General features: G+C 42.7%; 1 protein-coding gene across 6 annotated transcripts in view; it reads left to right on the top strand.

Annotated features, from left to right (window-relative positions):
- The window catches only part of ifih1 (interferon induced with helicase C domain 1), a 22,068-nt gene continuing 8,464 nt past the window's right edge, over positions 1 to 13,604 (top strand). Inside the window, exons 1-7 of one of the 6 annotated variants that reach the window (XM_027010217.3) lie at positions 6 to 104; positions 280 to 765; positions 3,429 to 3,597; positions 6,916 to 7,158; positions 7,517 to 7,588; positions 11,577 to 11,770; positions 12,433 to 12,643. In XM_027010217.3, the coding sequence (XP_026866018.2) occupies positions 340 to 765; positions 3,429 to 3,597; positions 6,916 to 7,158; positions 7,517 to 7,588; positions 11,577 to 11,770; positions 12,433 to 12,643 (1,315 nt within the window). In that variant the 5' untranslated portion in view covers positions 6 to 104; positions 280 to 339. Of the gene's footprint in view, positions 105 to 205; positions 766 to 3,428; positions 3,626 to 6,915; positions 7,159 to 7,516; positions 7,589 to 11,576; positions 11,771 to 12,432; positions 12,644 to 13,604 lie in introns of those variants that run through there. The other 5 variants (XM_081713579.1, XM_081713578.1, XM_027010219.3 and 2 more) reach the window with 5 other exon arrangements.

Below are 13,604 nucleotides of genomic sequence, written 5' to 3' on the forward strand. Positions count from 1 at the left end.
TTGTTAATTGTTATAAATAGCCTAAATACTTGTGCTGTTGTGTTAAATTATTTTATAAAGACATCGAAGGCCATTACCTGGCCTGAAGCTTGTTGCTCCGGAAAGTAAGTATTAAAGTATTCAAACCTTATAAGGTTTTGCTCCGGAAAGTAACTATTAAAACCTTATAAGTCATGTATAACAATGATTAAATGACATACAAAAAACCCTCATCGGAGAAACGAAACCGAAAGTGAACTAAACCTCGACCGAGAATCGTTGTTTGTTGTCATTTTTCAGGGAGCTGCTCGTTCACAGGCACACGAAACCCACGGCCTTTTGCTAATATCATTCTGCACAATGAACGATGATCAGGAGAGGAACACTATTAACTGTTTCCGAAACAGACTGCGGCGCCTTATTAACGTCGGCCCTGTTCTGGACATGCTTCAGTTCCTGAGCGATGATCAAAAGGAGCTGATAAGAGCGAAAACTCGGACTGAGGGCGACATAAGCGCGGCCGACCTACTTCTTCATGAAGTTATAACTAAAGAACATTCAGAGGGTTGGTTTAGGGAACTCATAACTGCGCTTGAAACCGCTGGGTGCAGACATGCAGCAAATTACATGGAGAACAATCCTCCCAGCCCATCGAAGGAGTTTGAAAATGACAACTGCATTAAACTGATAGACCTCCTGAAACTCAGTCTAGTCGACATGAAAACGCGAGATGTTTGCAATAGCTGTTATCAGCGGAGTCTTTTAACCGACGAGGATCGCGAAAATGTAAGTAGGCCTTGCTGCTAACTTAAACAGCTTATAGTGCTTGTACTCTGGTGCATTTCCACCACCGGTCCTTGAGTTTCCAAAACTTGTCACTAAATGTGTGTCTGAAGTAGCCTACTACACACTGTATACCTCATACTGCACTCACAATATACTGTATACTGAGTACTGGTCACCGTAGCAGTGCAGTATAGTATCCTTTATGCGAGAAACGCAAACCTTACTGTCATGTGAATGTATAAAGGTTCCGCCATTTGTGGAAGCGTTTCCACCACCATTGCATGACGAAGCTCTGGAAATATTACGTCATCTGTGTGTGTGTGTGTGTGTGTGTGTGTGTGTGTGTGTGTGTGTGTGTGTGTGTGTGTGTGTGTGTGTGTGTGTACTGGGAAATTTTTAGTTGCACACTGCCTGTCGGCATACTGTTTTGGTGTGTACTGGGAAATTTTTAGTTGCACACTCCCTGTCGGCATACTGTTTTGGGGTCCAGTCAGTACGCCGGTAGTATGTAGTCGGCTATTTCGAGCAGAGCCCAAGGCTGTATCTGAAATACCATACTTATCTACTCATTTACTAATCCCCACATAAACAGTTATATGAGGCATTACATATGAGACCCGTTAGGGAGACGACAGACACAATTAGGACAACACTAGAAATATCATTGTAACCTTTTCGGTAAACTACATAAATATCAACAATACGTAGACTACAATGAAACACTTAAGTAAGACAGTTTATTGTGTTTTACAGCTTCAAATGTGTTATTTTGTGACTTTAATAATACCTAGCTCTGTATGTTTACCCGTGTTCCCATTTATCAACAAAAACTAATGAGTAAAAAACATTGTAATGATTATTTCTTGAGCAGAAGCTTGTTTATTCTGTCTCACATTAACATTCTGTGACCATTAATTATGTGCTCACACCTAAAATAGTAGTGGCCCACCAGTATGTCTGTTATACTGGGAGTCCTACTCAACACAGCACTGACATCTGCTGTAGGAAATCACTGCATTGTGGTACCTTTTCCCGTAAGCAGTGTGCATCAGTTGTTCATTATATTTATGGTCTCACTATGGGTAACGATATAGTGAACTTTATATGGATTCTGAATTGTCCACTGAGAATTCGAACAGCACTACAAAATGGCGCTAAATAGAACACTAAGCAGTAGGTTGAGTGCGATTTCATACATATCGTTAAGATGTTTGAAATAGCTTACTACATCCTGTATACTGCTTACTGCACTCCATATATACTGTCTATATACTGTATACTGCATACTGGTCCCCTTCAGCATAGTATCCAGTATGTGACAAATGCAAACCATACTATGGTGTCACACGAATGTATGAAGGTTCTGCCCACTTATGAAACATTTTCCACCACCGTTCTATAACGGGATGCAGTACACCATGAAGATAGCACTGGTCATATACTGGAATATTTGGCCAGAGTAGTACATCTTCAAGTGTATCTTTCACGTAATGGAAAAATTCATTCTGATCTCATACTGCAAATGGTATCTTGATTTTGGGCCAATCAGTACATAAGTAGTGTGTAGTAGGCCATTTTGAACACAGCCTTATATTAGAAAATCTATAGTATAGCATGCACGCTCTCCTAGCTAGCTAAATCAAATTTAAAAAAACTGTTAGCTAGTTAGATATGTATCAAACTATCTTGTGTAAAGAAAGCCACTCTCTGACCACATTGCTAGCTAGTTAATATACGGTATAATGTAGTATTCCAAGACTGTGCCATAAAAGATACTTAACTGCCACAACATTCCCTACATGGTACTTATCTTACAAAATCTTTGTTTTTTTCAGAATAGATACATCATGGCACTAGACACAATGGGCATTTTATACAGAACATGTTGAAGATGAGTGACAAGAGTTTATTATCCGATGATCTATGATGACAGAACTGGAGTTTGTGAAGGATACTTCCGCATTTCTTCCATTTACTTCCATTCAGTCAGTTGAGAATCTGGTCTCCCTGCTGTCACCGTGTTAGACTGAAGTTAGCTGTCTCCCCTTAGGGGAGGCTCTCTGGCGCAAGCTAGTGTCTGAATTCTGTTGTCTCTCTTATGGGAGCCCTGTGTAGTGTTTTATATATAACTGTCCATGTGATAATTAGTGAATGAGTAAAGTAGACCATTCCAGACGCAGCGTAATACTCGGACGTTGATTAAGAGTCTTGATTAACTGGATCAGGTGTGTTACATTAGGATCAGAACAACTTTCTTGTGGTAGATCTTGGGAGTGATTGTAATTCTTAGAACATCATAGAGCAGGTGTGCATAGCTCCCTGATCTTAGACAGCTGAAATACGGCAGTTTTCTTGCTCGGGGCTTTTCAGCAGTTACAAGTGTTTTTTGTTTTGTTTTTGTTTTTGTGTAGTGCACCTGAGCCTGATCATCAGTTTATTGAGCCCTTAATGTTCTGCATTAGAGGTACTCAGTCAAGAAAACATTGACGTTTGTCAGGGAAGCAGGGCTTGGCTGGAGTCGAAAACACGCATAAACAAGCCCTAATAAGATATTGACAATACTAGTGGTTACAAGTAGCCTTACATAAATGGGTAATAAACTAAATGATTGTTTCTCTCTGTGTGTCCATCACTTGCACTCTGTCTCGCTCTTTTCTGTGTAGATTTTTGCTGTGAATGATCAGCAGGGGAACAAGGCAGGGGCACGCCTGCTGCTCTCTCGGCTAGTGAAGAAAGAGCTTGGTTGGTACTCTGAATTCCTGGAGGCTCTGAAAGAAACAGGCCACGGCATGCTGGCACGTGAGCTCCAAGGAGAACCTTTGAAGGGTCACGGTGAGACTCATGCCCAGCACAGCCAAGGGTATATATACACACACATACAATGTATACACACAAATAAATAATATACACACATACTCTGCCTGTAGTCATATTTCACACTTGGGCTGTCTCCTAGAGTCATGGCGTAGTATCTTTGGAGCCAACTGGAGGCATTCCTCCAGTTCAGGGTTCACATCCCCACGTGCTCCTGTCAATATTGGGGTAGCGTTGAGCGGTAAGGAGGCCACTATGCCGAGAACAGGAACGGAACTGGCGGCATCCACTATGCCGGGTACCAGAACAGATTCAAGACGGACGGCGTCTCTCACACCAAGAACAGGCTCAGGATCAAGACGGGTGGCATCTCCCACTTTGGGAACAGGATCAGGATCAGAACGGGCGGCGTCTCCCACGCCAGGAACAGGACCAGGATCAGGACCGGCGGCGTCTTCCATGCCGGAAGGAGGGACTGGCTGGAAGTCCAGCAATGCAGCCACTTCAGCCCATAGCTGGTTCCAGGATTCTGAGGGTGCGACTGAGGCGGTCACTGATGGGTCCAGAGGCTTAGCCACAGGATCAGGACGGGCGGCGTCTCTCACGCCAGGAATAGGATCAGGACGGGCTGCGTATCTCACGCCAGGAACAGGACCATACTGTCCTGCGGGATAGCCACAGACACTGGTGGGGTGACCCTGGAGGAACACACAGACACAGAACCCTCTTGGCGGCTCCATGAGCGCACATGGGCTATGTGGAGCTTACATTTGCGCTTGAGCACCAACCGAGTGCCCAGAAACGGGCGCATTCACTCCGCATTCTGCGCATTCACTCCGCCTACTCAGGTCTTGCGCTGCAGGCCGCTCCCCCCTGCAGCGTTGATCAAGACGGGTAGACTCTTGGCGCTTACCTGGGATCTCATCGACGTCAAAATAAATGGGATCCTGCTTTTTCCAGGAACGACGAGATGCCCGTGTACCCGCAGCGCCAGGAGATTTGCTGTCTCTGGTTTGGTGGCGCTGAGACGTAACAAACTCGGACTGCGTAGAAACAGCCGGAGTTTCATCTCAGCGAAACCACCTCCCAGAGTCTCGCTCTCTCGCTGCGTCCTTGTTGAGCTGTTCATTCTGTAGCATTGAGCAGTAAGGAGGCGAACGCGTGTGCTGAGAGGAGCGAGATTTATTATGGGCAAATCCAAAATCAGAGTCGTTTATATGGTCCAGGGTCATAGAGCCAACACAGAGAGTACGTGGAAACATGATTAAACAAAACAAACACACAAAGGCACACAGGAAAGCAGGCTATAACTAAGGCAAGGGAAACACAAAGGCACGGAGTACAAAAAAACATACAAAATGAAACACATTCACAAATTCATTCATTCCAACAAAGTCAAACATTAATTCAAACAATGAAACCATGAAACAACAAAACAATGCACAGCCACGACCAAGGCACACAACAGGGTTTAAATACATGAACTCGAAACGAGGAACAGGTGGACGCAATCGATGTGAGGACAAAATGAAACTATGGAACGGAACAAACACGGAACATGGAAAGGACTGAGCATGACAATTGGCACAACCTTGGTTCTAACCTTCCACATTCTCTCTATTTCTCCTTTGAGTCCCTGTTATTTTTGTAACTTGTCATATTCCTTCCTTTGGGTATTTTCATCATGTGGGATTGCCGCATCTATTACCGCTGTTACCACTGTTTTCTGCATCTTTTCTGTCACAATGCCTGGTTGGTTTGCCACTCTTTGTTTATCTTGTTGTTTTCCACCCCTTTCTGTGGTTCCTCCCATTTGGACTTGGGGGTTTCCAGCTCATATCCTTTGAATGTTCCTCTGTCTCGTAGTGTTTGCTTTCCCTTCCAACATCTTGCATTCTGCTAATAGGTGCTGCACTGCCTGAGAAGCTCTTTTGCACAAAGTGCATCTTGGGTCTTCTGTGGTGTGATACATTTCTGCTTCAATTGGCCTAGTGCAGTGTCTGACATAACGTGTGATGTCCAAGTCATTAACTGCAGCCAATCTTCGAGTTCCAGCACAGGGTAGCCTCTAAACCACAAACACAAGCGCACAAAACAAAACAAACCAAATTGACGCAGAATGAAAGAAAAAAAATACCACAAACAAATAACGCTAGTATCAGCCAGGCATGTTCTATAAGCGCATAGACAGCCATAAGCCTACAAACCAAAATAACCCGAAAGGAAATCCAACTGCAAAAAAAAAAGACATGCAAAAGAATCCCCAAACACAGCAACAACTTGGCCACCGCAACTCCAGCACCACTCAGTTGTGAACACCCACCTTAGACATATGAAAAATTAACAATGATGACAATTAACAATATGAGAATATACACACAAAAAAAACAAGTGAAGAAGGCCCAGCAGCTGACACTCAGCTATTACATTCCATGGATGCTTTTCCTGCCATTCTTTCTTGCAGTTGATCCAGGCATCATTCGTTGGCCTGTCTGGTCTGGGAATCCTGGTGGACAGCTCTGTCTGTCGGTCAGTGGTGCTTTGGTGTTGTCACCAGTCCTCTTCTGAGCAGTGCTTATGTACTTGTGCCTACTTGTACTTATTCAGCGTGGTGGTTGGTATTCCTGACAGAAGCTTCATAAAAACACTGTCCCTACTGTCTCTGTGTCCCTACAGTGTTCATACTTCAAACAAACCGGGCCACTGTTCATTTGGAAGCAGCCCAAGGCCTGCCTGCTCAGGGTGTCCGGGTCCACTTATTAGGTGCACACCAGGGTTCGATTGGCAGCGTTTTTACTTGCTCTTCTAGGAAATCTTTTTCCTTGCCCAAGTCAAGAGGGTAAAGATGGTTTATTGTAGAGCACTCATAGTCCAGTCCTTTCCCAGTCTAATTTGACAGTTATGACAACAACACTTTATAATGTACAGTAGTTAATGAGTAGTATCAGATGATTTGAATAAAAATAAAATGAGACTCAACATTTACACTGATGACGTGCAGACTGTGACCCTTTAGAGACACAGTACTTGCGATCCAGGTCACATAATCAGTCATGGCTGAGCACTGTAACCTAAAAAGAAAAAGAAAACAAACCCAGAGTCTAATAAACTGCAATAACATTGCAATCACGCCAGTGCTCATTTGAATCAAACCAAAGCTGTCAAGTCAGTGTGCCCAAAAACCCGTTCACAGAGACAATTGTGGCTAATTGTGGTTCCATGTGAACAGCTTCACGCTTGAAACATAAAGACTTGTTTCTGGTTCTGCCATTGCTGTCGTCCTTGCTTGTTGCAGTCAGACCCCACGCTGATGCTTTTATTTACCGCCTACTGCAGAAACAGCGTCAGGTGAAAGTGACGAGCCCCAAGCTTTGCAGGATGAGACGAAAGCAGTCGCTCCGGGAGGCACAGAGGACTTTTCTGCCCGCTCTCACTCCCCTCCCCGCGCTTTCGACCTCCACTCCTCTCAGACGTCTCCCTCGTCTGCCCCCAGCCTTGAGGTCCAGAGCCTGGACAGCAGCATGGACACCAGTGACTTTCTTTCATCTACTGATGTATCTGCGGGCGATCTGGCCAAAGGTAAGAAAGCCTCAGCGAGGCCTTCGTTACTCTAGATCTCTTGCAGAATAAAGGTTCCTAACCATTGTAGACTCATGATATGATGTATCTTAGGAATAGTATAAACATATGAATCAATTCTATATAGTTATATATATATTCTCTATATATATAGTTATCAGAAGTGAAGTTGTTTTTCAGTCTGTTAATTGACTTTTTTCTTTTTCAGCTAACTGTTGACAATTTATCATACGTAACACAAAGTACATTTTTAATAAGAAAACTATAATTCAGGGCCTTTGACAGTGAATCTCTTTAGGACTCTGCTGTAAGCATAAAATGTCCCTAGAAAGCACATCATCATTTTATCCTGCCATAGATTTGGACCTGTACAAAGAGAGCAACGAAGAAATGGAGACAGAGCAAACAGCAGACAGCCCGGGTCCATCAGGTATTGCACCATTTCATTTCTACCATAATGGAGGCCTGACAAGCTGCCCTGCTGCTACGCACTGCCAACAAACCCAATGTATTTGGAATATCTGAGCAAGCTAATAAACATAATACTGCGATAAAAGTGAAACTATAGAAGACTCTGAGGGAAGTAGTAGAGCTTGATACTTTAAATACTTTCATCAATTGTCTGATAACTATATAGAACTGATTCAGAGTTAAATACCTTAAACTGTTTATGCATATTTTGTTTCAGTGTCTAGGGGGAGATGGTATTTAAGCCCATTGCGTCCCAGTACATTGCATTTTATATCTGCAAGAACCAAATATTACTCATGTTTACAGTTTTTAGGGAAGCATGTTTGTGGATCAAAGCACTTGTAGTAGTATTTGTTTTTAGTCATTCCAGCGGCTTTCAAACACACCCATGTGGGAACTGCTTTGCATGTTTGTGTTTCAGGAATTAACAAAAAATGTTTTACAATAGCTGTTATGAACTAAGTAAGTTGCAAACAAAGTGTAATGGAAGAGTTTGGAAAGGTTTGCATAGTGAGTAGTTATATAAACAGATGTCTCTCAAGAGTTATGAACACAAGACCTCACCCTGAACTCCATGCCTGTTTCATAAGCCTGCGAGTGGTTGGACTTCCACAGGCCTGTGAGCCATAAAGCGTGGTATCTTCCCCTAGGCTGCTTATCACTGCAGTGCCGTAGGACTCTGCGTGTATGAGCACATCTTGAAGTGATCACATCCTGGCCAGAGGATAGTCAGAATGACAGAGTAAAGAAACAGGAAAAGTATAATAAAAAATACAAGATGAATGCAGAAGACTAGAGGCAAAAAGACAGTGACCATGGAAACGGAATTATTTAAATTCAAGAGCCAAGCGTCGCAGATGTTCTGCAGCATTGTTTTCTGACATGACAAGTCGGGAAATTGTAAAATAAGGAATTCCACGCTTTAAGTGTAGACATTTGGTTATAATTAGGGTACTGCAAAAATCAGTTTCTGAACAGTTATTGTTTTATTTTTTCTTGTACTCCGTTTTGTTTTGTTTTTTGTTTAGTTTTGGTTATTTGTTTTTCAGTTTCATTAATATGGCACTGAGCAGAAATATGCAGATGGGCAACCCACTAGACACCTTCAGAAGCATTACTTGGGGAAGATGCAGTGGTTTTCAAAGTCAAATGAAACTAGTAAATCTTATTTTCTGCTGCAATTCCATAAGTGCTCGTTACAATATAGTGCAACAAGTGCACAGCTGCTGTTTTGGAGAGTAGTAATGCAGGCAATGGAGCTTTAGAGCCTGAGGGGTTTGATTCCTTTGATGAAGAAGAATACAAAACTAAAAGATCGATGGCTAAATGAATGTTCAATATCGCTACAATAGTGGATTAGCAAGTTAGCAAGCTAAATGCTGCTTCTGTCTAAAATTCATGAAATCGATTTCTGATACACTTGTCATGACATTTGTTTGACAAAACTGACCATCCATTATTTTACTTTAAAGTTTTTTTTACACTTTGGTAAATTTCAAACACAAAAACAGTTGGTTCACATGAGTAAAGGTATGTTTTCACATGAAATATGATACAGTTCTAAAATTGGACCTCATATTTTCAGGTTTATGGCCATATTATTTCTTTATACAGTGCTCTAGATCAAATGGTACCTCATTAGGAAGAGAGATTGGTCTGAACATTTTGATATGAAACATATGGGTATCATGCTATAAGTAAGAACCTTTAAAGTGAATTTTAAAAAATATGCAAAAACAGAAGGGTTAACATTCACCAATTGCGAGTATTCAGTTTCATCTCTGATGCAGGATCACTACAGGAATGTGAAATCCACAAATTATAAACAGACCAAAACCAGCTTTCCACTGAGTGCTTCACTGTAGTCTGACAGTGGAGCAGCATAAAAATGGAGACATATTATCAATGATCAATAAACAGCCCTGGAACTTGTTCAGCAGACTTAATAGACTTCAACAGACTATTAAAATTTTGTATCAACGCTTGCGGTGGAATGTTTAAGGCTTCTTCAAAAGACTGAATGCTAGTCTATGTGGGAACTCCTGATGTAGTATGGACTGGAATGTGATGAAGGAGGATTGTACATGAAAAAGTGAATCGGCATTCCACAAGTGATCCCAACCATAATCTGCACCAAGAAAATGTTTCCTGTGTTTTGTGAAAAACCACTCTTGGTTCAAGAGAATCTGGCTCGATTAGTAACACATGCTCTTCAGACTGGAAGCAGTGAGTGTAACTCCACTGGGAGGTGATCCATGCTTCCTCACTTGTCTCGTGTATCTCTTCCCCAGTTTGTCTGATGTATCTGTCATTTAACTGTGACAAGCATGAATGAGAAGAGGTGGGTTTGTCCCCATGTTCATGCAAGCAGAGACAAAGCCGATACAAATGCGATACAAATCCGATAAAAACTTCTGCCTTTTAGATAGATACAATATTACTTTAAATCACATTATTATTTAATATATCTAATTGTACTGCTCACTGGGAAAATGTGGCCTATTGCAGTATATAATTTTGAAAGATCTGTGGCATTATGTTTTCCAAGTACTTAGATCATACATTGTCTGCAGTTATATTGACATTCACCGCCAGATGGGGCCACTGGCACCACGCTAGCCTTTTGTCTGCCACAAGGAAAAAAAATGTAATGTCTTCAGACTAGTAAGGGAGAGAACATGCATGAGTAGAGTCTTCTGTCTCTTAGCTTGTCATGTGCGGGCACACACGCATCTTTGATCTTAAGCAGTCCATCTTATTTGCTTGTCTGATCAACTCCCCTGGAGACACAACTACAAATCTGTCAGCATTTTAAATGAAATGAAAACTCGCTTTGTAATCAGATGAATCATCACCACATAAAGTGTTACCATGGTCTCTCTGATGCTATTCGTAATGCTGTGAGGTAGCCTTCAATGAGAAGTGGCTGCAGATACTCGTTACTAGAGGTTCACCAATGGCAGTTTGCAAGTTTAGATACAATCTCTCTCTCTCAGACACACACACACACACACACACACACATATGAAAGCTTGCGAGGGTACTGGCCGGGCAGTGTGCCTGACACAGACTTTGCCAAGACCCCAGCCTTCGCTTTGTGGTGAGCCTGCACGGATAACTAACCTGAATCCAGCCTGACTGAGCCAGAAGTGTTCGTTTGCATTATGCCGAGTTTCTGCTCTCGGCATTCAAGTGAGAGCAGGCACTGGAGCTTTTGTGAGAAGAACTCCAGCTAAATGTTCTTAGAGCTCCTGGTATTTCCTCTCTAATAAACCACTGGGGACATAGAGGTGGGTTTTTTGGGTTTGTTTTTTTTAAAAAGAAAGAAGAGCGTTACGGCTGCTGCCTGTTTCCTCTTGCACGAAGGCTAGTATGAGAGTCTTCTCTCGAACAGAAAAGGAGATACAGTTAAATCCCCATACCCAGACTGCTCCGATCATGAAACCTCAGGAGGTCACTATGTACACAACAGTATTAATCCAAGTATTTCAGCTATGACAAGCCCATCCTCACTATAACAGCAGACAAACTGGATTATGACAGATAATATCTCATCCACGCTGGTGGCTAGGCCAGCACAGTGATCGGTTAATCGTTAATACGGTATTGGCCTTTGCAATACTGAAATCATAGATATGCTTCAATGTACAAATAATCCCGCTATTAATATCAGTTTGTTTATTGAGTGCTGGGAGCATTCTGACTAAATCCAGACATCCTAGATGAGTGTTCTGTAGCTGTTTTAATGAATAATGGAATTTAAATAAGCTCTAACAAACACCAGTAATTTAGGTCAAGTTCATATTATAATTGAAATATGTTGTCTATATGATACAGCCCTACCAGGGCTGAAAGAAGTATAGACTGATTACAAAGGACCATAAAACAGTAACTATAACCTAACCTCATGCTCTTTCTCTCTCTCCATGTTTCTCAGTGTGTCTCAGTGAGTGACAGTGAGATTGTGCTGCATGATTATCAAATGGAGGTTGCTCTACCAGCTCTCGAGGGGAAAAACATCATTATCTGCCTGCCTACAGGAAGTGGTAAAACCCGCGTCGCTGTGTACATCACCAAACAGCATCTGGAGAGCAGGCGACGGATGGGACAGCCAGGGAAAGTTGTTGTCCTAGTTAATAAGGTACTGTGAGCCAAAAACACATACAGAAGACCAGCCTGAAGCTGCTCGATACCAGACCATTAACATATAGAAAAACACACCCAAACAGGGAGGCTGTTCTGTCCCTTTGACATGCTAAATGCAAAGGGGCGTATTAAGTTTACAACAGGTCCTCAACCATGGCATAACTATGTCATAAGCTTATTTGGCAACAAAGGAGGGTTGCTTTTTCTCCTCAAAGCTGTTTTTTGAAACGTGTCAGGCTGGAGAACTGGGGAGTAGTGAAATTTGGTAACGTGTTCTAGATAGTCCTCATTTCAGATGTGTCTCAAGAAGATGTTGTGGCTTGCCAAAACAGGGAAGGCTTCTGGTTTTGTAGCCAGTCTGATGATGCATTATGACAAAGGGACTCACTGAACAAGACAAAAGCCTTAACTAAGCTATTCTTGGAGTCATGTGCCAAAGTGACCTCACTCGCATATGAACAGACAACAGAGTCAAGTCACTTTGTAACCAGAATATAAAGAGCAGTGGATAAAGAAGTTTTGACTCGCAGGGGATGGATTTATTCCTTTAGTTAACTGGGAAAAGCTCATTCAAAAAAAAAGCTCATGAAAACCTGTTCGATTTTTATTTAGGTTGTGGTGAACATGAAGCTTTTTTTTTTAACTTTTATCATGCAGGTTCCTCTGGTAGAGCAGCACTATAAGGCTGAGTTTGGCAAGTTCCTGAAGCACCAATACTCTGTGGAGAGAGTCAGTGGAGACTCGCAACTCAAAATCTCTTTTCCACAAGTCATCGAGAAAAACGATATCATCATCTGCACTGCACAGATTCTGGAAAACTCTTTGGCCAAAGCCAAGAACGGGGATGAGGACGGAATCAAGTTATCGCGTAGGTCACTCTTTCCTCAAATTTCAGAAGCAGGATTTCGCCTCCACAGCTTCACCTTCTGGCTGTTTTTGGACTCAGTCCAATCAGATGACCTGCTGCTTCGTCTGACAGATTTTTCCTTCCCCTGCTTTTTTTTTGTGCTGTCACTGCTGGCAGTTCTCACTGCCGTTCGCCTTTTTGGCTCTGCACACCACAAGGTGGAATTTCCCCTTCCGTAGCATATGCTGTTTAGTTCGCGGCTTTTTTTTTCTGTTTGGAATGAGCTGAATGTCTGTTGTAGTCATCAGCAAGTGAGCAATTGGTTGGCTAAAAAAAGATTCACAGGAAAGTTTCTTTTATTTATTTGTTTTTGTCAGTGAATCAGACCCAGTGTTCCACTACTGCTCTAGGTCCAGTCTCTCAGGGCCACTTGAGACACCTTTCCAGTTTGATTTATACAGCGTGTTCCTGTTAAACAAAGTGTCATGGGCATGAAACTCATAGTTTCACCCCGAAAGCCTTAGGCAGCGCTTTGAGTGGAACCGCATAGGGGGAGCCCTGTCAATTTCACATTGAAATCTATGTGAGAGCCCAGAAGGCCTTCAGAAAGGACAGGGGCGCTGATCTCAGTGGTCCCCGGGGGCATGTAGACAGAGCGGCGTCCAAGCAGCACTGCAGAAAACGCTCGGGCTTCGGGAGTCAGGAAACGGCAACTGGTTTACAGCCCTAAAAACAGAGAGCCTCACTGCTTGAAACACAGCCCCCTCAGGGGACGGAACAGGCTGCAGATGGAGCAGGCGTGCTAACGGAAATACTGGGAGTGTAAATGGGGGTTCCTCAGCCTAAATACACGGAGGATCAAGACGCGGAAGGATTGAAATAGGTTAAAGGTGAAACATTTACAGCTGGTGGGAATGAAGCAGGAGAGAAAGGGAGAGGTGTGGACTCAGATGTGAACTCAGAGTGTCAGGGAAAGAAAGTA

This window comes from Electrophorus electricus, chromosome 4, assembly GCF_041902795.1.
Source record: "Electrophorus electricus isolate QZ-2024a chromosome 4, ASM4190279v1, whole genome shotgun sequence".
Classification (NCBI taxonomy): Eukaryota; Metazoa; Chordata; class Actinopteri; order Gymnotiformes; family Gymnotidae; genus Electrophorus; species Electrophorus electricus.